General features: G+C 34.4%; 4 protein-coding genes, 1 non-coding gene and 1 pseudogene across 9 annotated transcripts; 4 read left to right on the top strand and 2 right to left on the bottom strand.

The window, feature by feature from the left end:
- The first annotated feature begins 306 nt into the window (after positions 1-306).
- LOC115952385 (protein ABSCISIC ACID-INSENSITIVE 5) lies at positions 307-10,642 on the top strand. Of its 3 annotated transcripts, XM_031069549.1 has the most exons (7): positions 307-954; positions 5,916-6,707; positions 6,738-7,178; positions 9,518-9,589; positions 9,695-9,724; positions 10,125-10,231; positions 10,340-10,642. In XM_031069549.1, exons 2-6 carry the CDS (start codon positions 5,955-5,957, stop codon positions 10,218-10,220), a joined length of 1,392 nt encoding a protein of 463 aa, XP_030925409.1. In that variant the 5' UTR covers positions 307-954; positions 5,916-5,954; the 3' UTR covers positions 10,221-10,231; positions 10,340-10,642. The 3 variants fall into 3 exon arrangements, with proteins under 3 accessions (XP_030925409.1, XP_030925407.1, XP_030925408.1); XM_031069547.1 differs by having other exon boundaries at positions 5,916-7,178; XM_031069548.1 differs by lacking the exon at positions 307-954 and having other exon boundaries at positions 5,695-7,178.
- A 2,734-nt stretch (positions 10,643-13,376) lies between these two features.
- On the top strand, positions 13,377-13,965 carry LOC115952031 (annotated as a pseudogene).
- A 3,713-nt stretch (positions 13,966-17,678) lies between these two features.
- Positions 17,679-18,640, top strand: LOC115954003 (NDR1/HIN1-like protein 10). Its single transcript, XM_031071853.1, has one exon. The coding sequence runs from the start codon at positions 17,766-17,768 to the stop codon at positions 18,378-18,380; it is 615 nt and encodes a 204-aa protein (XP_030927713.1). The 5' UTR covers positions 17,679-17,765; the 3' UTR covers positions 18,381-18,640.
- Positions 18,641-19,106: 466 nt separating this feature from the next.
- LOC115954158 (iron-sulfur assembly protein IscA-like 1, mitochondrial) lies at positions 19,107-22,854 on the bottom strand. The gene is made up of 3 exons (XM_031072064.1): positions 22,607-22,854; positions 20,922-21,039; positions 19,107-19,699 (listed from the first exon to the last, which is right to left on the bottom strand). Exons 1-3 carry the CDS (start codon positions 22,785-22,787, stop codon positions 19,606-19,608), a joined length of 393 nt encoding a protein of 130 aa, XP_030927924.1. The 5' UTR covers positions 22,788-22,854; the 3' UTR covers positions 19,107-19,605.
- On the bottom strand, positions 21,650-21,761 carry LOC115954360. The gene has a single exon (XR_004083897.1). It is a non-coding gene; the product is annotated as a small nucleolar RNA U19 (small nucleolar RNA).
- A 66-nt stretch (positions 22,855-22,920) lies between the features above and the next one.
- Positions 22,921-26,729, top strand: LOC115954157 (transmembrane 9 superfamily member 4-like). Of its 3 annotated transcripts, none has more exons than XM_031072062.1 (7): positions 22,921-23,364; positions 23,946-23,989; positions 24,351-24,933; positions 25,019-25,162; positions 25,320-25,479; positions 25,585-26,069; positions 26,280-26,729. In XM_031072062.1, the coding sequence occupies exons 1-7, from the start codon at positions 23,177-23,179 to the stop codon at positions 26,494-26,496; spliced, it is 1,821 nt and encodes a 606-aa protein (XP_030927922.1). In that variant the 5' UTR covers positions 22,921-23,176; the 3' UTR covers positions 26,497-26,729. The 3 variants fall into 3 exon arrangements, with proteins under 3 accessions (XP_030927922.1, XP_030927921.1, XP_030927923.1); XM_031072061.1 differs by having other exon boundaries at positions 25,305-25,479; XM_031072063.1 differs by having other exon boundaries at positions 25,305-25,479; positions 26,264-26,426.
- Positions 26,730-27,712: the final 983 nt, after the last annotated feature.

The raw sequence follows: 27,712 nt of genomic DNA, 5'->3' as shown, positions 1-27,712 counted from the left end.
TATATTTTTGAGAATTACAATATTGTCAATGTATCATTTTCATTAACATAACATCTGATAAAATATTGCCATTAATTCACAAAAAAAGTTATCTTAAATAGAAAAATAGGAACAACAAAATTATAAAATGTGACATAATAAAAATAAAATAGGCATATTGATTATTGACATTTTTATCATAGTTTTATTTTTTTGCTGAATAAAAAAAAGGGATTTACAGTGTGAACTCATCGACCCTATATCACACGTAAAAAATGAATAATATTATATGTACCATTGGGGCTTTGATATGACTATTCACTTGAATTGCTCATCAAATAAAGTGATACGAGGACTCTTACCATTAAGTTACATCTTGCTATGGTTCGTTTAATTTGTTTAAATTTTAAATGGTCAGATTTGAAAAGTGGACAGTTTGGGAGGTATGAGTGTTTTACATGCAAGAGTTGGCACCAGCAAAAATAGGAGCAAAACGTGTTAGGCTCGGAATAGAGGCGGCACCATAATAAGGGTAATGAAGCCACATGGCCAACACTTGGCGACAGGACAGAGCTTGGGACCTTGCTTTGAATTTCTACTACTGAGCAGCACTGTGGATCGATGTGATTGGCTTAAAACGCTATTGTGGACCCCCACACACACCACTATTTCGCCGGGAAGATAGAGAGGTGGTCAGAGAGAAGAAATAATAGAGTTTAGAAAAATCAAAAGTACACTCAAAATTACACTAACAAAAACCCTCCCTCTTTGACCCTCTACTCTACTCGTATTTTTAATCTTTACAAACTTTATATATTACTCCCTCAAATTTGGTACTTGGGGTACTATGTAATAAGCTAAGAGAAAAAGAAATGTTCCTTTGTTGCGGTTTTGTGAGCTCCTAGATCGATCTGTTCAAAGAGGAGGGTGCAACTCTGCTTTTGAGCTGAGCAAAAGCTTCTTGAACTCAATCGGGTATGTAACTATGAATACATGTTTTATGTCTCTCTTCCATCATTGTGGTAAATTATTGTGTTATTTGTTGGGGTTGATATTGTTGATCTTATTATGTGTTGGATATGATATGAAAGATCTGAGGAAGAAGGAGATTGTTTGTTTTATGGTTTAGTTTCATGCAACAGTTTTTCATTGTTATTATTATTATTTTTTGAATGGAAGATATAGAATTTTTCATTATTATTATTATTTAATTAATGTTAGTGCGTGTTAGTGAGGAATTTTGAAAAATTCTAGGTACGTAGGGCCTGCGAGATGCTACTTTTCGTGTAAAAAATCTGGTTTTTTTTTGGCTATGTATTTATTGATTTGTCATGATAATTACTAAAATAGGAAAGACTCTTGTTTTTTTCTTTTGCTTTCCAACCCATTCTTAACTTCCTATTTCGGAAATGAAATTTCAATACACAAAGAGAGAAGGATTCTAGTCATTCTGTCCGTGAAATGGACCTCTCACATTCTGAACCTTTTGTCTATTCTTCTGAAAAAAAAAATCCTATTCGTTTTATTTTCTACTAAGTAATTCTCATCGTTTTCAACAGTATGAGTATGATCGAGTACGAAGTATGAAGTATGGAACAGGGTGTTCCATACATCCAGTTGTACCAAAATTCCCAACACGTTTCTTCTCAAAAAAAGATTTCCGAACACGTGTCTTGTAATTTTGATGGCTGGTAATAAGTTGCGGCATATTACAAGTTGGAAATTCCCACTTAATTTAGTTTTCAACTAGCTTCCAATACTATCTAAAAAGAAAGAAAGAAAACTAGCTTCCAATAGAATGGAACCATGTCAAAGAAGACCGGCGATGCGTGTGGAGATGTGTAGCTTAGATATATAAGTAGGATTTATTGGGGTACCCAAAGGTCAGATAGGGTTAATGGTTTTCTGTCCAATATTTCTTTTCTTACTTTATATTTTTAATGGTTTCCAGCCTATAAAAGAGATGATATTTGCACTTCAATTTTATACACACACACACACCCCCCCACCCACCCCAGCTAGTGGAAATATGGATGAAAAGTTTCTAAAGAGTATTATTATGATGACTATTTTTAGACAGCTCTAAAGTAAAATTATTAAAATCCTATAAATTTATTTTATTTTGAAGAGAAATGACTATTATTAGGATTACTATCATTATTTTGGTATTACCTTTGTTCTAGATTTTTTTTAAAATTTTTTAATTTATTGACTTTTTAAAAAAGAAATACATTTTGAGATGTCTTAAAATAGAATAAAAGTTCAATAATTTAGAATAAAGAGATCGACTATTTATATAAATTATTGATGATGTGACAAAATACAATCTATTTATTTTATATAAATTATTTTTATTAATGATGTGGCAAAATATTACCTATTCCTTTCAAAATGAATGGATAAAATTTTAAAATACCTAAAAGCTCTTTAACTCTAAAGGATCTTCAACTATAATATTACCCCCAATAAAATTATAGAAAAAAATTGGTAGGTAAGAAGATTACATTTTTAATAAATGATTATGTTTTTGGTTTGGCATGATGATTAATTCATGTGTAACAAAAACGTTTTCTTAACCTCTCTGTGAATCTATTCTAATATTTTGTTTCTTCCTGAAAATATTCAGCAACACTCAGTAAAACGTTTCATGAAAGAGAAAGAGGGAAGAAAAAAAAAAATGGAAGTTACTAAAAGTATAAAAGTTAAAAACAACTCACCATTGCAAAAAAGATGAAGCAATTTCCTAAAATGTGTCCAATGAAACGCTTGCTAGCTGGTCTTTTTAATCTTCTAGGTGGAGTCAGGTGGACCAATTCGAATCAGTCATTCATATAAATACCATATATGTGTTGCTGGGCTGATTAGGTTTCTATGTCATTGCATGCTCGAAACGTGTCATTCAGCTTTGTTGGATCATGTACCAACTCACCTTGCATGGCGGCATTAAAAATCTACACCTACCCTGTACATAGAAGACACTTTTCAAAATTGTGGCATTGTCTTACTTATATTCATAAGAACTGAACCACTTCACCTGGTCCTACTCCTTTGCATAAAAACAGAAGAAAGTAGGCCTTCGTTTAACATAAATTGATTAGCACATTCACATGAAATTCATTGGCCATATCTTAAATTTGTTTTGACTTTTTCTTGGCCTTTTATATTTAATAAATTATCTCTTCAGATGGTGTTTATTTTTAATTTATATGTATGCATGGTATATATGGTCTCAAATTTTTGAATTTGTTTTTGGTAAAGTTGTTGCTTGTTGGGTTTATTTGTAATTAAATTAATGACCTGTTTGGAAGTTTAGAGAGAGAGGAAAGTAGAGGGGAATGGTTCCTCTCCACCTTGTTTGGATGTTTTTAAAATTAGTAGGGGGGAAGGGAGTAATTAGTCATTCCCCTTGTTTGGATCTTTAAAAATTAAGATGGAGAAGAGAGGAAATGATTAAAATAGACAAATTTACCCCTATTTGAAAATGGACTTGCAACATTGGTCTATTATTAATTTAGAAAGAGTAAATTGGGAAATTTATCTAGTCAATAATTTATTACTCTACTCTCCCTCCAAATCTCTCTAATTTGGATGAATTAAAAATGAGAGGTTAGAGATGGTTGAAACCTCTCCAAACTCCTCCCTCTCCTTCTTTAAAAAACTTCCAAACAAGTTAATTGAATTACTTTCCCTCCCTTTACTCTACTCCTCCTCCTTTTTTTAATTTCCAAACAGGCCATAAGGGTTCGACCTCTTATACCCCATACCAAATTCTTGTTTTATCATATAGCAATATAATCCACCATAATATGCATGATGTGTCAAAGTGAGAGAGCATTGCAATTGTCAAAAATTATTCAGTCATTGTCGAATGGAGCTGTCTATAATAAATGGAGGTTTAATTTCCATACAGTTTTTTTGAGAAGTCTGGCATGTACTCTAGAGTCTAGAGTCTAGTTGCATTTCATCTTCAATCTTTGTCCTATGTTTCAAAATTGGCTTCATCATTTGAAATGTTTTATTTTAATCCTCATAAATTTTCCATTTAATTGGGTGGAAAAGGAGAAAGTTGGAAAAAGAAAAATAGAGAAGGGAAAAATAAGATTTTATCTTTTTTTTTTTTTGGTGTGGTGGGAAATAGGGTGGGTAAATTTATTCAGGATCCGAAAACCATCCTCCCAAATCTGGAGAAAAAGTGGGCAGAACATGTTTCTTATATTTAATTTACAATTTTATCCATTTTAGTTGGGAAGGATGGAAAAAATGAAAAATTTTCCTTCTTTAGCGTGATGAAAGAAAGAGAGAGAGAGAGAGAGAGAGAGAGAGAGAGGATAGAAAATAGAGTGGGTGTATATTTCCATCTGGGCCTACCAAAAACCATCCTCCCAAACAGGGAGAAGAAGTGAGCGGAAATTGTTTTTATATTTAATTACAATTTTGTCCATTTTAGTTAAAATTTTTTCGGGAAAAGGTCTTTAATGCCGTGACCATTACATCCTTAACTTAGTACTTCAATTAGTCTAACCGTTAATAAAATGGGTTACTCACGTGGAATATACATGAGCATATAAATTACCAAAATCATTTTAGTTAAATAAATCTGGGGTTGTTGTAGTTGTGAGGAGATTGTAAATCGTATATGTAAATGGAAATTGTAAGAGCATTCCTATTGGCAATTGTAAATGGTATATGTAAGGAAATTTTAGCATAAAAGCACAAAAAGAGCCCAACAGTCGGACTTATAAAATCTTATAATTGTAAATTTTTTTGCAATTGTGCTACAGTGCCATCTTAAATGTAGGATGGCATTGTAGCACTTTAGTAAAAATTATAATATATTTTAATTGATGAAGTGGGGGAGAGATGGGGGAGAAGAAAGAGAGAGAATTATATTGGAATATATTATATTATTTTAGTGGGTAATATATATTATTTTAATGAATAGAATAGGAAAATAAAAGTTTAGATGTTAGTTGTGTTGTAAAATAGTATGATATAATTGATAAAGTAATTTTTGAGATGGTAAAATAGAATATGATGGAAGATGCGGATGCGAATACGAATGCTCTTAACAATAGACTAATTATTCTACTAATTTGGCACACTTGTAAAGTTTGATGAGTAAAATAGCTAAAATAAAAGTTTATGGGTGTAATGACCACTGCATTCCATTTTAGGTGATGTGAAGGCATTTTTCTCTAGTTTTCAATATTTTTATCTTTATGTAATAAAGTATGTAAAGGTATAATTTATTATTAAAATCACGTAAGAGGAAAATTGAATCATTTTCTATTTTTCAACTTTTATATTCTTCTTACATTTAGTCCGATCTAAAGATATTTATTTTTTAATTAATTTTCTTCATGTAATTGTTCGGATCAACTAATTACATAATAAAATTTAATTGTTCTTAAAAATAATAATTTTTTTGTTGGGTTGATCAAAATAGTTACATAATTTTAGAAAAAATCTATAAATACATTAAAATTTTTTTACACTTAGTTAATGTGTCAAATTGTTAATAATAAATAAAAAATGATGTTAATGATATATTTGAAATATAATGAGAAAAAAAATTATAAACTTAAATAATATAAAAAAATATTGTAAATTTTTTTTGAGCAATATACAAGCAATGCGGCTTTCCCATTATATCCCTCTTCAGTTATTACCATTCAGTCTCTCAGTATTTTTGAGATGGCATTCATTACCTTTTAGACCCCATCTGTAAGCAGCAGCACTTATCTCTTCTGCAATTGGAGCTCCAAACTCCAAGAGTTTCAAACCAGCTAAGGTTACGTCACTCAAATCTCGAACTTTGCAAAAATAGTGTCTCTTTCTTTGCAACACTGACTAGTGCATAAACTCTGAATCTTAACACCTTCCTTAAAAAGTTTCAAGCTAATTCTTATCGATGTACTACTGTCCGATTAAAGCAGGTACTTTATTTTCGATCTTCATCAATTTTCATCTTCTTCATGGCAAACATGGTAGTCACTGAGTCCGATATGATCTCCCATGGCGAAGTAGATTCGCCATTGCAACACGATCAACAGCCGAACAACGACAACAACAAAAATAACCCTTTCTCTTCGCTTGGAAGACAATCCTCCATTTACTCTCTCACCCTTGATGAGTTCCAACACACTCTCTGTGAGAGCGGCAAGAACTTTGGGTCCATGAATATGGACGAGTTTCTCAATAGTATCTGGACCGCCGAAGAGAACCAAGTCGTCACCACCACCACCACCACCACCACCGTCACCACCACCACCAGTTTCGCCAACAACAACAACAACAACATGAGCAGCAATCCCTTCTTGGCTCCAAGCAAAGAGCATAGTGATCAGAAGGGAATGATAGCAAAGCAGCCAAGCCTGCCAAGACAAGGTTCGCTTACGCTTCCAGCACCGTTGTGTAGGAAAACAGTGGACGAGGTTTGGTCTGAAATACGCAACAAAGGGCAGGAAGGACAACATCAGAATAGTAGCAGTAACATCAGTGGTAATAGCAATGATGGTGATAATGTTCAAAATCCCGAGTCTGCCCCTCGCCAGCCGACTTTTGGCGAAATGACCTTGGAGGATTTTTTGATAAAGGCAGGGGTAGTAAGGGAATCGTGCACATTACCAGCGATAGTGCAACTACAACCTCAGCCACAACAGCAGTACGGGGTGTACCAGAATAACAACCCAACAGTTGGTCACAGTTTTGTCAATAGGCCTTTATTAGGACTTGGTGGTGGTGCTGGTGGTGGAGCTGGAGGTAGTGTTGTTAGTGGTGGCGGCGGCGGCGGCGTTGGTTCTAGTGTTAGTGTTAGTACATACCAAGCAATGTCACAAGGTGGTGGTGGTGGTGGTGGGGGTATTGGAGAGTCATCAGGGTATGCTGGAAATGGCAAGAGGAGTGGTGGTGGGTACCCACCACCGCCACCGCCAACTGTTTGTTTTGGTGGGAGGGTAGTGAATGGTGGTGGTGGTCCATATGGGGCGGCACCGGCAATGGGACCGGTGAGTCCAGTTTCTTCTGATGGGAGGTGCACTACTCAGGTTGATAACACAAGTCAATTTGGGTTGGAGATGGGTGGGATGAGGGGAAGGAAGCGGATCATAGATGGCCCGGTGGAAAAGGTGGTGGAGAGGAGACAGAGAAGGATGATCAAGAATAGAGAGTCTGCAGCAAGGTCTAGAGCCAGGAAACAGGTAACAATACATTCTCTCTCACAAATAGATAGAATTTGATAGCCATGCTAATTTTTTAAGGATTTGGTTTTCAAACAATAAATCCTTGTGGGAGTGTTAAGTGAATCTCATTTAACTGGAGGGATTTAGACCTTATTCATCAATGAATATAGCACTACTGAACCTGGAACATCTGTTTGTTTATAGCCATTTGTATTTTGATTAATTACTCACCATGGAACTTAAAGAAGAGTAAATGTTGACGTTTTAAAGACATGGATGTGCGATGATTCTCTAAAATAACTTATTTCACATTTTCCATACACATTCACTTTCTACTATTTTTAAAGGTAGATATTACCTTTTTACATTTTAATGTGTACATTAGCGTATATAACTGTGAATATTGTGTATACAAGTGTAATAAAGGGGAGAGAGAATTTACCATTTTTGAAAAAATACTAGCTGGGTAGCAGGTCAATTCCCTCTCTTTATTGTCTCTGTGGGTCTAGGTTTTTCCTCGTTAATAATTAGAAAGCATAGTATGTTTATGTTTGGTTTTAAATGTGGACATTACTTTTTTACGTTTTAATATGTGTACATTGATCATTGAATGCAATTGTGTACATTGATCATTGAATGCAATTGTGGACATTGTGAGTACGATTGTGTTAAAAAAAGATTTTGAGAGAATATTTACCATTTATGAAAAATACTAGCTGGTAGGGCATGTCAATTACCTCTCTTTATTGTCTCTGTGGGTCTGGTTTTTCCTGGTCAATAATTAGAAGCATAGCATGTTTTGGGGGAAAGGAACATTTCTGTTTCAAATGATTCAATTCATGGTTTTGTTTAATATTTACAAATCTAAACCTATGTTTATAATATGTCATTTAAAATTGTACTCTTATATATAAGAAATAAAAATTAACCTTTCTTCACTTGAAATGAAGATGATCTTATTCCATATTTGGGACAGATGCATAGGAGGTCTACCTTTGTGTGAAGGGCTTCAAACTATCTAGGAGTTGTCTAATATTGTGAGTTTTAACATGAAAGTAGAGTGTTCAGATCCTAGTGGTTCCCTTGTACACATGTTGATGGAAAATGCAACTAGAGCAATTGCTAGTGACTTCATGATTGAGTGAGTTAGGCTGGTAGTATTAAGGTCTTGCAAGCATTGATGGAGCAACATTAGATTCTTTAAGATGCTTGATAAAAAAATTCAATCAATGTGACAGTTTAGCTAAGTGCTATTTAATTACTGCACCAAGCAATGAAACAATACCTCGGTTTGATTTAATGTGGAAAAGCTTCGGTTAGAGGTGTAATGATTTGCTTCCACAAACGAAGACAGAAACAAAAGGGCTTGATTGTGCGTGATACAATAAGGTACTTAAGTAATTTTTAACCATAATAATATAACTAGCTTGGCTACCTGTCATGGTGGAATATTTTTCTGACTTGATGGACAATTCACCTAGCATGATAGTTGATGCAGAAAGAATGCTAGTGGACGCAGAGATGGTATTAGAAGAGAGTTATGATGATATTAAATGCAGAACACAAAAAAGGTAATTGAATAGTGATGATGTGGTAATCGTTAGTTGAGTAGGTTCGTCCAGATGAGTCAATAAAACCTTGTCCCTGTGCCTGCAATTATCGTAAAGAGCCCTCCTTAGGTGGTCACTGGTGTGGTGCCTGCCACAATCTTCAATGATAAAATCAGCGTACAGAAACTTTAAGAAAATATAAGAGCTGAGAATATCAGAGCTACGGCGTATTTGTATATCAGAATGTGTACCTTATTTGGTTTTGAGGAATGTTTATATATGGTTCCATTGCTTCTAGCTGTTGTGGCTTTTATTGTGGCTTTAGTGCCATTATTGTAACGCCTCTGGGTTCAGTAATGTAGGTTTTGATGGACTTCTAACGATCTGACAACTGGTTTTGTAATTGTTCGAGGTACTGAATACTCCATCTAATGGCTTGCGTTCCTTCGTCCATGACGTACAAGATAGACGAAGGTGTCTGATGGGTTCGTCTGGGCAAGAAGGTTCGTTGGTCCTATCAAATAGCATGGAAGCGCAGTGAAGGAATAAAAAAAATGCAACTTGTGCTGTAGATTCCCCCCCCCCCCCCCCCCCCCCCCCCCCCCCTCTTTCTTTTCCTCTCTCTTCACACACACACACACACAAATTATTTTTGCAAAATATAAACCTACAACAGATTTAAGAAAAACACTTATTTGTAATTGCTTGAAGATCATTGAGCCTAAATGATATTCACAAGGTGCCACCATGCTAATACGGTTAAAATACCATAAGCTATGTAAAATCTAATTGTACTTACTTTTACAGGCATACACAGTAGAACTAGAAGCAGAGCTGAACCAATTGAGAGAAGAGAACACCCACCTTAAGCAAGCTTTGGTAATAAACATTTGGAGCATTAATTGGTTGAGAGGTTACCATTTATTTAGATGTCACATGTATATACTCACAAGTCTCGCTTTTGTTTCTCTTCTACTTAAACAGGTAGAACTTGAGAGGAAAAGAAAGCAACAGGTAATTATTCAAGGATTTTGTTTCTTATTAATGCATAATTAATCATATGTTTTTACATCAACGCATGGACTGCACATTTGGTTCGGAACTCAACCCACCTGTGTTAGATAGCCCTATTGTGTTCTGTCACAAAAGAATTGCATGTTTGATTACTTAATTGATGGTTATGTACTTCTAATTTGCCATATTTTGCAGATGCAGTGGAACCTATATATATTATAGGGCCATTCCATGTGGAGTTGTGGTTGTGATGAAAATTTCTTTCAAACTATTCTTCTAGTCATATTATTTTAATCTCTTTTGTCAAAATCATTATGTAGATCCCTTGAGTTAATTGGATTTGGGTTTTCTTTAATGTAATTTAATCTTATACTCTTTCTTTAATTCTTCTTTCTGGCAGTACCTTGAGGAAATGAAAACAAAAGTTCATACCAAGGCTCAAAAGGCTAAGGAGAAACTGAGGATGTTGAGAAGGAACTTAAGTTTCCCATTGTGAATAAAGAGATGGTAATTGCATTCATATTTTGTGTTTGAGTTGCAGCATTTTAGGATGAGTCTTTTCTTCTCCACCGATACATTTTATATTCATCTGCTTAAAGAATTACCTATATGCAGTGAAAGGAGGAAAAGTGGAAGGTCAGACTGAGGAATGGAACAAGCAAAGGACAGATCACAATGCAGGAAAGGCTAAAGAGATGAGGGTGATGAGAAGAAATTCGATTTTCCCACTGTGAAGCAACTAGATCATTATTGCAGCACGGTTTGGTGCATGACATTTTATCAGCTGACCTTTCATTGTGACTAAAAATTAATCAATACCTAAGTGTGTAAAAGCTAGTTATATTCAGTGCTGAAGCTACACGTTTGTAATTACTTTCGTTATAATTAGGAGATAATGTTGCTCTTAGTGTTCTTATTCCATTGTGCACCCCTGCTCTTGTTTGAGTTTTCTGTCCCGATCGAGTATCTCGAGTCTCTCGGGTCTCTTGAGCTGGTACTAATCTACAAACATAGACTCGCTTGGGCATTGGTACATGTATGCGGCCTTGATTAGTAAGAACTAACAACCGAGTAGTTTTCACCTGCCCACTCCTAAACCTGATGTTGGTAGTTTTTAATTAACTCACATAACCAAATAACATTATTGTCTATTAGGCTTGGCTTCAAAAGAGAGAGCATGAAACCAGCTGTGCATTGTAACGACCCACCAACCCAAGGCAGGGTTGCCTTGAGTTGGGTTAGGTTTTATAAATTTTTTAACACATTTGACTCAATCTGACATATATATGTTGGGTTGGGTTTGAAATTTATTTTGTGCCTTAAGTTGGGTTAGGTCTGAGTTTGATAAAAAAATTTTAACACATTTGACTGAATCTGACATATATATGAATTTGTGTTATTATTTTATTTTAGTCTTTTTAGTTTGATTATTTTGGTATTTTGAGAATCAGTTTTGATGAATTATAATTTTTGAAATATAATTTAAATATATTATGTGATGGAAAATTATTAATTTACATGAATAGTACCATGTAAAGTGTATATTGTAGGTACATAAAACATTTGCCACTTAGCAAAAAAATGGCTAACATTTGCCACATTTTTTGCCTACAATGTACATTTTACATTGTATGATTAATCTAAAATAATAGTTGTCCTTATGTGAATTGTAATTATTTATTGAAAATAAAATGTTCGAGTTTTACATCCAACACAATTACAGTGAGTTATGTTGGATTGTTGTTATCAATGTTATGTGATGATGGTTAAGAAATTCTCAATACAATGGGTTGAGTTGGATGAAAAACAAATTGTAGAGTTTAAGGATGAAAAAAAAAAATGTAACTTTTTTATTTTATTTATATATATAGTTTAAGGATGAAATGAGTTTAGGGATGAAAAGTTAGAAAACTAAAATTTTAGGAAGAAAAATAATATTTTTATTTATCTTTTAGATACATAGAAAAAGAATATTGGTTTCACTTGATGTTCGATGCCTTCTAACTTTCCCTGTTATGTAAAAATATTCTTGTATTGAATTGGCCTGGAAATTTTATTCTCTCAATTCTTAAATAAATTATAAATGACATGGTCAACATTAAGGCATGGGCAATATCTCCCCCTTTATTTCTTAGTAGTGATCACGTAGGAATGACTAATTTTTGCCTTGGGACTCAATAGAGAGATGAGAGTTTGTTCCAAGACTTTTTGTTCTTTTAATAGAAAGTAATATTCGGGAAAAAATAAAAATAAAAATGCAAAGCTCGTAGGCGGAACTCGCGGCAGGCTCTATCCCAACTTTCCCAATTGATGGAATGGCTCAAAGATTCGATTTGCCCATAATGTGAAGCAACTTGATCATTATTGCACGACATTTTAGTGCATGACATAGGATCAGCTGACCTTTGACTTTGAGACTACAAATTAATTAATAGTTAAATGTGTAAAAACCGGTTATTATTTATCGGATTTTAGTAATGTAGTTACACGTTAATAACTATTTTAAAAAAAAATTTATAGGAAAGTTAAAGAGTGATTAACTTTTTTATTTTTATTTTTATAACTTTGTTAATTTTTTTTAAAATTTTCTTAAAGTGGATGATTAATTTATATTCTAAGGACATAATACATTATCCAGAACTATTATTTATTATTAAAGTTTTTACATGTTTGTAATAATCTTCTTTTTGGTTATAATTAGCTGACAATGTTGCTCTTAGCTAGTGTTTATGGGTCCGTTCGATCGGTTAGGCATTTTGAGTGCTTAAAAGAATGTTTTTAAAATTTAAAATTTTGTTTTGCAACAGTAACTTTTTGTTTTTTTTTTTTTTGTTTTTTTTTTTACAAACGTTCATTTTTAAACTCAAAAAACTGTTTTTCAACGGCATTTAGCCTTATACAAATGCACCCTATAATAATTGCCTTGTACATATTTGAGCTCTTTTATTTTATTTTATTGTTTTATGTTATGTAAAAATATTCTTGTATTAAAATGGTCTTAATAGATAATATTTATTACTTTTATTTATTATGTAACAATGTAGTGTTAAATAAAATTATAAATGCGAAGGATATGGTCAACATTATAGGCATGGTATACCGTATATACCAAGTATGTAGACATTAGAAGTAAACCTCTGGTGTGAATACGTTTCTTGCTCCTTCATGGTTCTTGATTCCCCTTTGGTGGAATGGGTCCTACTCCGACCTATAATCTATATGTAGCTACAAAATCTTCAGGAAGCCAATGGTTTTTTAAAAAATGAATAAGGAAATGTCCCTATTGTCAATGGCTTTGAAAACAAGTAGCTAGCTATATATATAGGTTCAAGTTTTGCTAGCTATATAGGTTCAAGTTTCCTAGAAATAATCCAAAGCAACATCATTGGTTTTTATTATGAATTATTCTATAATCTTTTTGCTACAACTTTAATGTGACAGATTGTGAGTAGTTAACTATCATTTACACATGGACTTATCATTTTTTCTTTACCAATCATACCCTGTCACGTCACAGTTGTGACAAAAAATTGTGAAAAATTATGTAGTCCTAGATTTTTCATTTTATTATTTAAACCTAGTTGACAAGGTACAATATTGCTACTCTTGGTACCATTAAGGCTTTAATTTTCACTCTTATCATTTGTAAGTCATGGCTTGCATGTGTGGCGGAACAATGTGCTGCTTCTGGATCTTCTACTTTGGCATCCTATTCTTTGTCCTCGGTAGCTTTATCTTCTGGCTCATCTTCCTTCCCATGGAGGTTTGAGTTCAAAGTCACAGATGCCTCACTCACACAATTTGATTTCAACACTAACAACAACACTCTCAACTACAACCTAGCACTCAATATCACCCTTAGAAACTCAAACAAAAAGGTCGGCATCTATTACCGCCGCGTCGAAGCCATTGCATTTTATAAAAAGAAATGGTTTGCCACGGTGAGCTTGACCCCATTTTACGTACCAAGGGCACAAGAATACAACTATTTTGAGGCCTGTTTTCGAGAGGCAACAGGTTCTATGGCTTAAGCCTCGTGATGTTTCCAGTTTCAACGCTGAGAAAAGTTCTGGGGTTTATAGTATTGATGTAAAGCTCTCTTTTAAGATAAGGGTGAGGTATGGTAAGTTCAAGACTCTCCGTTACAAGCCACCCAAGATCGATTGCCCTTGCAGGTTCCTTTGAGCACTGGGAATCCAGCAAATGGTTTCAAGACTACTTGGTGCAATAATGCTGATTAGTTGAAAATTAAGACTAATCTGGTCCAAGGGAATGTGTTTCTTTGAATATATAAATAAGTAATGGGTAATAGTACAGTTGATTATGTGGTGTACTTTAAGTTCACCAATTAAGTCATATGATTGTACTAATCAATAAATCACATAATTGAATATAGTGAATCGATTCTTAGTGTGGGAATAAACATTGTTGACTGAGTGTAGGTAAAAGCTTGATTAATTCTTTCACTTGGCCATGCCTTCATAGAAAATTATATGTCCTTGATTATCCAAAATCAATAATAACATCTCTTAAATTAATAAAAAGAGAATTCAATTTCATTGACCTTATGTTTGGATGGAGGAAGACAAGAGAATAGGAGAATTGAAGATGACTAAAATCTACTAAGTTTTAATGTATTCCAAATTTTCCAATCATATTCTCCTCTATTAATTTTGTCTCCTCTCCCTTCATCCCCTTCATGCCCTTCAATTTGAAATAGCTTAGCTACGGAACCTTCCAAAAGTCGATGGCTTTGGACTTTGGAAGTCATAAGAAAACGTCCCGATTGTCATTTCCTCTATACACGCGTGGGATTAAGTTTCCTTCCTACGGATTAATTGCTCCAAGCAACAGCGTCTAGTTGTGCCATTCTCAATAGTCAATACTAGTTTTCGCTAGCTCTTGATTTGTCAGTCATGGCTAACTGATGTGGCTGCAGCTATGACTGCTGCTTCCTCAGGTTCAACTGCATCGTCACAATAATCCTTTTACTCGTTGGCCTCATTGGCGTCATCTTCCATCTCAACCACGTTGATTGTTCCAAAAGTTTAAACTTCTAAAAATTTGTGAATGTAATCATATATAATTCTAACACCTTTGAGTTTTAAGGGTCTATTTACCTCCTCTCTTCTCTCCCTCGATCTCTCTCAAGCCAAAAATAGGATAAGAGAATCTAGCAAACGGTTTTAATATACCTGGTGCAAGATTGTTTATTTTTTCACAATTGATTCTCACGCATTTACTATTTTACAAATTTTTTACATCAACTTTTATGTGTTAAAATGTGGATATTCTTGCATTAATTATGAATGTGTATGAAATAATAGATGTAAATGAGTATTCTAATGACATTATTTTAATAAAAGGATTTGAAATGGATAAAACTTAAAATGACATTGTTCTTATGTCACTCTCTCTCTCTCTCTCTCTCTCTCTCTCTCTCTCTCTCTCTCTCTCTCTCTCTCTCTCTCTCTCTCTCTAGAACTTGTCTTAAGACTTCCTATCTATGCAAAACATGATCTTCTCTATTTCAAGAAAAGATTTGATTTCTTGGATTTAACAATTTATATTTAGTTATATTAGTTAAAATTTTAAATGACGAGGTATTGGATATTCTTTTAAATTTATTATTTAAAGTTTTATGGGGCCTAACGTAAAAACGAAGTTAAAAAAAAAAAATGGAAGTTAATAAGGCTGAATTGGGCTTGAGATCTACCTCTGATGCTGGGCTCCCCCAAAAAAATTAGGTTGACCTTCGAGCTTAGTTTGCATTTATGTATATAAGGCCTAGCCTGATCCCGGCCCAAATAATCGTGTATGCTTCAATACTAGTGCTTTCATGAAGGGAAGGGAAATGCAATTCTCGTATCAAGATCGAGTTTCGTAAAGCAAGTCCTCCGCTTATTGAATGCAAAAAAACTAAAAATGTTGCAATTAGATCTCTCATTTTTAAATTTATTTCACTAATAACATTTCATCATTTTTTTCTTTTAAAGTATCACTATTATTATTTTTCCGTCCTTTATTGACTAGTTTTACTAGAGTGTTCTTTTGTCTTTCTTTTATATTTAACTTGCTACGTATATTTTCTATCTTTTTATCATTTTGTGTTTCAATTTTCTCTAACATTTCTTTTACTATGCCTTTCCTTATCATTCATTTTTCTTTGTCTTCATCCATTATGTCTAGCTTCTTCTTTTGCATTATTTCTATAGCACTATTTTCTTTCTTTTCTATCAGAGTAATTTTTAGTGTTTTCAAATCTTCTTTATTTAAGTCATCTTTTTCAAAGTCTTTCTTATTGTCTTTATATGTTATAGTTATAGGTCTTTCGGTTGCTTTTAGTTCTCTATCATCTTTTCTACTATTATTTATATTCCAATTTTCTATTGCACTATTCCTTTCATCATGCCAATTATCTGTCATGATTTTTGTTAAAGGTGATCTATACCACTCAAGATAAAGGCAGTTTTCATTTCCTCTAAAAGTGAACAATATTGTTTTCCTTTTCACCTTATAAAAACTCAAACAATTCAATTGCTTTTTATTTTGTTCGTAAAAGAAATACTGCTTGTTGTTTATTAGTTCAATAAAAAAATTAATGAGGCATAGGCTTTACAATTAGTGTAGTATTTATTACAAACAAATTATTTTACATAGTTTTATGACACTCAAAAACAAGTCTTTAGGACACTCAAAAACAAGTCACGATTTCTATGCTTTTGGGTGTGTGTATAAAACTGTGTAAAACAGTATGTGTATAACAAGTTTAACCCTTAATATTAATTCTAGGCTAAAATGGAAATTGCACTATCTAAAATTCATTTCAATTCTTTACTTTTACTTTCGTTCAATTGAGTCGTCTAAATTTCAAATTTATTCAATTTAGACATTTTGTCCAATTTTGTTAAAAATTTGTCATTAAAAAAAATATTTTCCTCACGTGATAAAAATCTACAAAATTAATATAAAAAAATTTATAGACTTTTTTATGCGAGAATTTCTTTTATATTTTTTTTCTTCTATTAGTTAATCGCATATTTAATGACATTTTTTTTGAAGGAATTTGACAAAATGATTGAAGTGATTAAATTTGAAACTTAAATGCAACTCAATTGAACAAAAAATAAAGTTAGAATCCAAGTCAAACTTAGAGTGTGCAATTTGCATTTTAGGGTTTAAGCTTAATTCTAATGTTATTGTTTATTGTTTTATGCCACCTCTCATATGAGTAATTCTTAGATATGCCCAGAGTACAGTAAATAGTAATTCATCTTCTCACATTTATGGTAAGGTCCATTCATTAAATTTATGGTAGAGTCTATTGAAGCTCATCAAGAAAAACACACTGAATCATGAAATGAAGATTTACTTCTTTCAAATTATCAGATCCTCCTTCTCACAACCATTTCTCGCAATACTTTCATCATTCTCAACACCTAGCAACCACTATTGCTTCATAATCATCTTGAACCCAATCTTTTCAATACATGTGAAAAGAGGAAGCAGAGTACTTAAAACAATTTTTGACTACGACTTATGACGACGGAGTCAATGGCGGTCCCAACTCCCACATGGGTTGAGAATCTTGAGTAAGTACGTACTACGTACGGTCACACCAGGCATTCGATTTCAATGGACAATAGTTCCCTCAAAGCTCAAGTTTTCCATGGAGACACGGTTGACCAATCTGAAGTAGCCGCCTAGAAACCGCACCAAAAAGGTAACCAACAGCTTTGGAAGTTTCCTACAAAACCAAATAATCATGTGTCGAACTAGCTAGAAACCTAGAAATTACGAGGAAGTAGGAACCATTGCTCAGCCTATCACACGGCGCAACTACCGTGTCACCGAAATTATTTGGCTGCTTCACTCACACGCCTTTGGATTTTGATTCTCCTGTATAAGAGTTCTAAGATTCACTTCCTTTGTCCAGAATATACAGAGACTCAATTTTTGAATTTTTTTCACTACTACTTTCTAAGACTTTCAACAAAACAAAGAAACTCTCATCCTTTTTCAGCTCTTGATTTTCCAAGCCATGGCTAGCTCAAAGTCTGGCGCTTGCTGGCTTTTCAAACTCATCTTTATTGCCTTTTTATTATGCTTCTTTGCAGTCTTAATTTTCTGGCTTATTTTCCGTCCCAAAGAGGTGAAATTCCATGTCACAGATGCCACACTCACGCAGTTCAATTTCAACACCACCACCAACACGCTTTACTATAACCTCTCTGTCAACATCACCCTCAGAAACTCTAACAAAAGGGTCGGTGTAAACTACAACAGCATTGAAGCCATTGCTTGCTACCAAAACAAGTTGTTCTCTACTGTGAGTTTGACTCCATTTTACCAGGGGCACAAGAACACGAGCATTCTAAGGCCGCTTTTTGAAGGGCAGAAAGATATGTCGCTTCAGGTTCACGACCTTTCGAAGATGAATGAGGAGAAGAGTGGTGGGGTTTTTGGTATTGATATAAAGCTCTCGGTTCAGATAAGCATCAATTATGGTAAGTTCAAGACTTTCCAATTCAAGCCGAGAATGATCTATTGTCCATTGAAAGTTCCTTTGAGTGATAATGGAACTGTTGCTGAAGGTTTTAAGACAACACAATGTAATGACGCTTCTTTTTTCTCAGCCCCCGATGATACAGATTGAGAGTTTGAGACTACATCTAACCCTGTATAGATAGAATCATCAGCTGGAGGGATTAGAGTTCTTAGCGACTTTATTATGAAATTCAATAGCGAGGATTAATTTGTGTAGCACCCCCACATATGGGCTAACATAATCAATAATTATAAATTTTGTATAGGACTCGTGTGAGGTGGTAGACAAATTGGGAGGTGAAATTGTTAAATTGTAGTAAATATTTGTTTTGAACCTATCATTGCTTTATGAAATTTCAAATTTCTTTTAATAAGTGTATTGAGTTTTACCACATCATCTACAATTTTAGAAATTTCATAATAAGTTCCTTTGAGCTATAACGCCGATGGGATAGTTGAAGCTTTTAGGACAACTCAATGTCACAATTTCTTTCTCCAACTCTAAAATGCTACCGATTTAGAGTTGAGACTTCATCTAACCTGTCCAAACAGAATGACCAACTTTGGGGACTAGAATTCTTAAAGAGTAACATTAGTATGAAATTCAATAAAGATAAGGGTGACAACAAAAATTCACACTCTCTACCACCTTCACATCTGGGCCACCATAATCTACAATTAAAATCATCCATATTCTAGCTTGGAATAATATTTTATTATACTTCAATAAGTTCGGGTTATTCATTCCACTAAAAATTAAGTTTAAGTTTAGCCTCTCTCTATTTACTGCAACTCCAATGATTAGCCATTCTATCATGACCTCACAATTGATATATACCTTGCATAAACTTCTTTAATTATTAGAAAAGTCACAAAATTACAATTTGACAAAATTGTTCCCAAAATGTCCTGAAACTTACATCTTAACCTGGCAATGTTTTCTTTCAAAGGCTAAAGACACGGATCTAACTCATCAAGAATGTAGGAGTTGTAACACTATAAGTTGTCTCAAGATTCATTTTCAACAGTTTTTACATGTAAGCTGCTTAACATATTCTGGTCCTTACCAACGTAACAATTACATAAAAAAAGAACATGGCAAGATTAACGTTTTTGTAAGCCCAATGAGCATCAGTTCCAGAGAAGAGTGTATACACTAGAGCCATGTTAGCATGGCCGCTACTGCTAAGAGAGGTAACTGGAGACGCCAAAGCTTTCATTCTTCATCGTTCTTCAGGTAAAAATTTAGCAGACAACCATTGATACTAAGCTTGGCTGATGAATAATAAAACAAAGGGTTCCTTACAGTTTTGATCACAAGTTTAACCATGACCCTACTTGGCAGCTCCTGTACTGTTTGTTGTCATGAAGGATTCCCCACAACCACACTCCCCTTTAGAGTTCGGATTGATAAATACAAACTCAGATCTGACCAAAAAAGGATATACAATACAATTATGTGCAAACTCAGAGATGCAACAGCAATAGGACAAAAGCAAATAAAGCCGACGCAAAATTAAGCACAATGGAATTGTCATTCTTGTTAGTACTTGTAGCATAACTGATAAAGGATTTCAAACAGTTGAGAAATGGAGATATTTATTAAGGTCACATCCATGGGCTCTTTCTAAGGCAGATTGAACTACCAAGGTCCTAAATTGTAGAGAAATCCAGTGACCACCACCTCTGGCTTGCATGTGTAACTGGTATTCAAATCAAAAGGATAAATGACAAGTTATGTATCCCACAAGATATCTCTATGATTTGCAGACAATATTAAGTAATGATCAAAGCATACATAGCCAATTAAAGAGGGTAAAAAAGGGGCCTGGGGGGTATCAACCATCTAAAAAAGCTATTTAACATCAGAATGGTTGGTGGGGATGATAGAAGGTTGTAGTGTTGCATCATCAGCATTTGTGGCAGAAAAGTAGTATGGGTGCTAAAAGTCAGAAGTTAAGGTTGGTTATCATATTCATGACAGTTCAGGTATCAGTCAATGTCATCTTGAAGAGATGCAGAGTATGGTGATCATAGCATCAATCTTGGATCTCTTGGTCATGTATGAGGTGGTCATGGCATGCTATCATGGTTAGTGGTGGTGCACTGGCAATGGATGGTGGTTCTAGTAAGAGTCCCTTACAAAATAGCTTCTTGGAGTGGGGTAATGAAGAAAGAAAATAATGAAAATGCCAAGCTTATAGAAATGGAAATGGCAGAAATATTTACTCCTAAATGATTATATAATGGTTTTTTAACCATTCAGCTCCTCTCAAATTAGAGAATTCACCTTCCTTAGAAATTACAAGGAATTCGGAGGCATATTTTCCTCCAATCAGTTTGCCCGTGTTAGTACTCAATTCTATTCTGACATCAGGTACCCTATGGCCAGACCAAAACAATGAATGAAAAACTAGAAGAATTTGAAGAGTAATTCCAGTTCCAGAATAGCAGAAGCTCAGTCAATGCAGGCACAATCTAGGGAGTAGCTAAGAAGAGCTTATTTTGATTTAGTGGAATCATGATTCAGATCCAAATACACTCCAACAATGTATTAAACAACCCCCACAACCCCAAACAGAAAAAAAAAAAAAAAAAAAAAAAAAAAAAAAAAAAAAAAAAAAAAAAAAAAAAAAAAAAAAAAGTGTACCTGAGTTTGTCATCTACAAAATCCATCTTGGTCCCAATTACATGCATGAGGGCCTTTGGATCTATTAATATCTTTACACCCTTGTCCTCAACCAATTCGTCAAACTTCCCTTTCTCATCTATCATATTGTACACGGTATAGAATTGAGAATCAGTTCAACAAAATACTTTCAAGGGAAAAAAACATGGATGATCAGTTCAATGAATCATATGTAACACCTTCTAGCACAAAAATAAAAAAGGCATGGTTAGTAGAAGAAGACAAATGTCCATCTGGCCACAATTTTTCATGACGTTATTTAGCTCATCAACATGCATAATCACTTAGATAATTTGCTAATGACTCTTAACATACTTTTCACATTATGATTTCAGATTTGCATCCATTGTCGAGAAAGATTAAGAAACAAGTTTGACCTTAAATATGGACTCAAAATTTATATGATTTCTTCCTGTGTCTTTGTGGCTTTTTGTGGGTTCTCATATAAAGAAAAGAAATAAGAAAAACGAAGAAACAATAAGCAGAACTATAAAAAGGCATATAGGAAAGGAACAACAAAGATAACTGAGCCTCATCCTCAATCTAATTCATGATGATGAAACTAAGCACCATACACCATATTACTTTTGCCTCTGTCTAAACTGAAGAGCCGCATTAGTCCACTCTGCAGCTCCAGTTATTCAAAAGGCAACTTTTCTGTTCTTAGGAAAAATATATGCTGTCGTAGATTATGTCCTAAGACTGCTTGGAGGACAATCGACAAAGAAGCAAAAGTCCTCTCAAAAGACTTAAGAAGACCAATAATGATCCATTAATCTTTGCCTCCTAACTAAGCCAATATGGCACATGATAACTCATATGGCTACTCAAAGAGGCAGTGAGTTTTAGAAGCAAAAATTGAAAAAAAAAAAAAAATTTCGGCGAGTTGCTAAAGTGATGACATGAGTTTATATTTAGAGCTGCATTTTCATATTAAACAATACCACATGGGGGGTTTTGTGTTAAACAATTAACGGTTTTACACATAAAACGATACCACAGGTGGGTTAAGTGTTACACTCAAAACCTCAAGTGGATTCTGTGTTTTTAGAACAAAAAGCAAACAGCAAGAGGTTTTTTGTATTTTTCCTAAGAAAAATGGTAAACACCCAGTGAAAAATGATTTAAGAATTTGTGATTTATCATCTATTTAATCTCTTAGAAACCTAGCAATTCTGCCTATTAAAGCCCATAAGAGAAGCCACATGAGATCAAAGATTGTTCAAGTATTGCAAAACCTCTAAGTGATCCTTGGTAATGGTTTTGCAATCTTTATTAATTTTGGTGGAAGAACTCAACATTAGTGGAACCTGAATACATGACCTCACTCACACTACACGGTTATTTTTTTCATGTGCCTGGGGGATTGCCATTTACAAATCTTGTTGAATTGTGGCACTGCAAATGTCAATTTTACTAAGTATGGTCTAGGTCTAGTAAAAAACAATTAAATCAAACCCAATTTATAATACCGATTTCCAACATATCCAACCCTTAAAATTTTCATTACTATTATTAATTTTTTTTTAATCTAACATACAAATTCATTCAAATCTAAAATTATATAAAAGCATCGCAAAATTGAAAGGGCAAAAAAGACATGTGAGATTGAAATCTAAGATCAAAGAGGAAAGAGTAAGAACCACCTGAGTAGTTGAGGGTGTAGGATAAGCCGTTACAGCCGCGTGCTTTAACGCCCAATTTGAGAAAGGGTCGCTGGCGCTGCTGTAGCAGGTGGCGTATTCTGGCGGCGGCGGCGTCCGTTAAGTTCAGGACTTGCCGCCTCGCCACGTGTCCCATCTTCTCCGCCACCATTCGAGAAGCCATGAAAATGAAAATATTGAAATCTAATGAAAAAGTCTGAATCACACAAAATTAAAGCAAAGTTATTATTGTCTCAAAAATCCCAAACCCAATTTAAATTCCCAATTCCCACTAAGGGTAATTTAGTCAATTCACTCCTAACCTCCCAGAACCAGAAGTTTCAAGAAGGATTACCGTGAGATAGCTATTTCACCAACATGTGACTCCATCACTGCCCGCAAAAATAACTAACTACCCTGCAGTCGAACAGAATCCAAGTCAATCTTTTACCGTCCAAAATATCTGATCAACTCCATCAAAAAGATCAACGAACAGTATATAAGCAAGCGACACTAACAGCTTTTCCCTCCTAAATTTCAAGTTCTTCAAAATCTCAATCTCACAGAGAATCCATGGCTCGTAGAGTACGAACGAGTTTCTTGGTTCTGATACTGGTTGCTCTTCCAGCTTTGGTATACGCGATTCAGACTATGAGATATGCGCCTTTCATGGAGGTAAAACGAGATGGGGAGTACAAGGAAGGCGATTACATTCCTCTCTTCGTCGGCAAAGCTTATCCTAATGAAGGAGATGATCCATGGTAATTAGTTTCTCCATTTTTTTTCCTTGAAAATCTCGTCTCTTTCAACGTTTTCTAATCATCTTCTATGTGAATTTGAAATTTTTTTTTTTTTTTTTTTTCTGATTCTTTTGATTTGGTTGTAATATTTCTTATTTAATATCTAGCTACCGTTCTCTATGTTATGAGCTTTTTACTTTGGTTGCTAAGAGTTTTATTTTATCTATTGAAGCCGGAGATGAAAAAGTAAAGTAAAATGCACTTTGATTTTTAGGTCTCAATGTTTTGATTTTGTTTAAGAAATCTTTAAATTTCTTGAGAAAATAATAATTTTTTTGTTGTTAGATTAGATCCATATTGTTAGTGAGCATCAAAGGTGTTTGATTTTGTTCTCAAAGTTTGTGTATACATTTTGCGAATCCCTGATATAATTAAAAAAAAAAAAAAACTTTCAAGTCAATTTTTAAGTCGGTTATAATATTGTGAGCTTTAACAGGAGAGAAAATATTTCTTTAAAAGAAGGTTTTTTTTGGGGACCTCCTTATAAATTTGATGCATCTCTGTTTGTATATTAATTTGTAATTTTTTTTTTTCAATTGCAGTGAGGCATATTCCTATTTTGATTTGCCATTCTGCCCTCCTGGAGGTAAGAATTACTTTCTTGGTTTGTGCTTAGTTTTACAATTTTTGCACATATTGTCTTATGATCTTAGTTTCTACTTTCTAACTAGGAGCCTAGGAGCACGGACATGGACACAGACATGGGTGGTACTGAGTAGCAATTTTTGAAAAATTATAACATGATAGGGCATATAGGACATATTATGACACGGGTACAGCACCTCAAATGAAGTGTACGTGCATCCTAGTTTTCTAGGCATAGATAACATAACGAATTCATTGGTTAGTTGCAAATTAGTATAAAATTTATCTTGTTAGACTTTTATGAACTTAGTTTCTGGGCAAATTTGCATTTTTCTAACCGACATATCCATCACGGTATGTAGATCCAATACCCAACAGAAAGAAATCGTTTGAAGAAGTTATAGCAGGGGATTGCTATGTGAACACTGGGTATGAATTGAGGTTCATGACGGAAACAAAGAAGAGACCCCTTTGTGAGAAAATTCTGACGAGAGAAGAAGTTGCGAAAGTTAAAGAAGCCATTGAAAATAAAACTGTGTACGGGATGTACTTTGATAACATTCGCTTCAAAATGCAAGTTGGAGAAAAGAGTGCAACCTCCTACGATCCTATGCATTATGTTTTCAATCACCTGGACTTTCATATCCTTTACTTAGAAAACAAAGTCAAATACATATATGTTATTGATGACTACGATATTGCTGAGGATATATCTAAGGACAAGGAAATCCATGTCAACTTCACGTATTCTGTCTCCTGGGAAGATTTTGAATATATAGAGTTATATTTGAACCAACAAATAAGTATTCTGTCTTCGGTCAGTGACTCGTCGGAGAAAGTTGGGGGAGACGATCCTATGCCTTATACTACAAATATAGTCATTTGCGCCTGGCTTCTGTTGCTTTGTATTGTGATTGTGACATACCATAGAAAGTATTTTACTCGGTATCTCTCCATTCCTTATGTTTATATAGTTCCATTCAAGCAGGCCATTGTATTCACCTAATGATGATCAAATCACCTTCTGCAGGAGGAATGCTTTTCAAGCTGAAATGATGACCAAAGCAACAGGGCTTGTTCTTCCAAGTCGTATTCATGGCTATAGGTGCAGGTGTCCTCCGTACTCGTCCCTACTTGGGGCCATTCTGGGTGTTGGAACTCAACTCTTCATTATGTAAGCCATATCTGCCACATGTTTGTTAATTCAATTTTTTCCCTCCAATTCTGAATTCTAGCTTCTTTGGTTGAAAGTCTATAGCTATTTTGGGTTTTTTGGTCCGATTTTATTCTGAAAAATGTTGTCACATGTCACTTAGGAATTCTATTTGCAGAGTTTGCATCCTCTTTGTTTTGGCTGTATATACTGGTCGCCAATATCCCTGCAATCATGAGAGCTTGTATACTTGGATCATCACGAGTTATGTTCTCACATCATTGGTTTCTGGGTACAAGGCTGCTTCATTCCACTCTAGTTTCACAAGAAGTAGATGGGTAATACGGTAGTTGTAATTAACATATACAGTATCACAGTAGTTTCTGTATTAAAGTCTTTACAGTTCAGGTTTTTAATTATGTGGCGAATGATTTTTCTTGCAGAGAGAATGTGTTTTACAAACTGGGGCCCTGTACTTTGTTCCCGTGTTCATAACAGGTCTTGCCATAATTACATTAAAGGTGATCACAACAGGGGTGTCGCTTCCGCACGATTGGTATAATTATCTTTGGAAAATCATTTCATTACCCCTCTCTTTCGGAATCCTTATTTTGGGTGGCATATTGGGGCAGTCTTCCCTAAGAGAATCTGAAATAACTTGTTCCACCGTACACTTTCAAAGTGAGATTCGTAATCAGGCTTGGTACATGAAGACACCTGCTCACATGTTCTTTGGGGGCCTTCTGCCTTTCTGCATGATCTTCTTCATGATGAATGATATCTATGCAAGCTTGTACAGTTTGAAAGTCTGTGGTGCATTTAGTACTATGTTTACGGCCTTCCTTCTTGTCATCATGCTGACTGTGTCGGTGGGAATGGGCTGTACACACTATCAGCTGTCCAATCAAGATAACCAATGGTGGTGGAGGTAATTCTCTTACAAATGTTATAAACACAATAAATTTCACAACTTTTTCACATTTGAGGTGGAAGATTGAAGCCCAAATCATGCTTTTCTAGCTTTTGTTCCTAATTTGATGAAAAATCAAATCTTTTATTTCCATGACACAATATACTAATCTCTTCTCTTCCGATATCTATCTATCCATTGATCTATCTAAGTCTATCTGCAATGCAGATCTGTGTTTCGTGGGGGATCAATTGCCATTTTTATGTTTGCGTATGGCCTCTATTTCTATGCTAGAGCAAGCGCTAGAATTTCAATGAACCTGCTACAGTTCCTGGGCTACAATGCTTGCATATTCTATGCTGTTTTCTTGATACTTGGAACCATTGGCTTCTATGCTTCATCAATTATTTCCAAACGCGTACACCGAGGTCTAAAAGAGTTGTGACCTGGAAACTCAATTCAATAGGATCTGTGGGATGATATGAGCTTTGCTTAGATAAGTACTGGAAGTTAGCCTTGGCAGCTGAGTTGGCATTATAGTCAGTCGTTAGTTAGGATGTGTATTGGGAAGGGAATTGTACCATAAGAAGCCATAGTTAATTGTAAAGGATCATATCAGAAATGTTAAGCAAATTGTTCTCTTCATTTTCTATTTCTTGTTTTTACTTCTTAATTCCAAGGAGGCTAGTTCTCTTGAAGAACTACTTCAATTCCTTTAGAATCCAAAAATTCTTATTATATAAAATTAAATTAAAAAAGTAATTCCTTGATTCAATCCATTTGTCACGAAATAATTGAAAGCAAAACTACATATTCATTTATTTCATACAAATTGTCACACCAATTCAGGTATCAGTCAATGTCATCTTGAGGAGAGGCAGAGGATGGTGATTGTAGCGTCAATCTTGGACCTCTTGCTCTTGAATGAGGTGGTCATCGCATGGAAGGTGGTTCTGGTAATAGTCCCGTGCAAAATAGCAAGCTTATAGCAATGGAAGCAATATTTAGTCATAAATGATCAAAGTAGAGAATAAAATTCACCTTCACTGAAAATTACAAGTAATTTGGAGGCATGTTTTTCTCCTATCAGTTTGTCTTTTTAGTACTCAATTCCATTCTGATCGAAATCAGGTACCCTATCACCAGACCAAAACAACAAATGAAAAACTGGAAGAATTAGAAGGGTAATTCCAGTTCAATCAATGCAGCATCAATGAAAATAGTGAAGGACATGTGTGCTTCCACTGATCGTTGCTTATATACAAAATTGCAAATGTATACCAACTCTCATATCACAACTCAGCTAATAAGGGGTGAGGGATAAGGCCAATTATCTACCTCTAATTTCTGAACATAGAAAATCGACAGATCCTAGTTTTTGTTTGGATACCAATACCACCATAATCCCAAGATTTGACTTGTAATAATTTTGGTGATCAATAAACAAATATGAGGAGAAAATCACAATTTACTTGAGCCCTAGTCAATCTATAAGTCAGATCAATAAACAAGTGGAGGAGAAATGCACAACATTCGCACCGACTTATCTAAGTTTTAGTTAAAAGTTTAAACTAGCAGCAACCCCACGTGATTCATGACAATATATAGTTATTATCGTAATGAGGTATAATATGTAAACAAGTGGAGGAGAAAAGCACAAC

This window comes from Quercus lobata, chromosome 7 (assembly GCF_001633185.2).
Source record: "Quercus lobata isolate SW786 chromosome 7, ValleyOak3.0 Primary Assembly, whole genome shotgun sequence".
Taxonomy (NCBI): Eukaryota; Viridiplantae; Streptophyta; class Magnoliopsida; order Fagales; family Fagaceae; genus Quercus; species Quercus lobata.
Note: the sequence above shows the minus strand (reverse complement) of the source record. Positions and strands in the feature narration are given on the sequence as shown.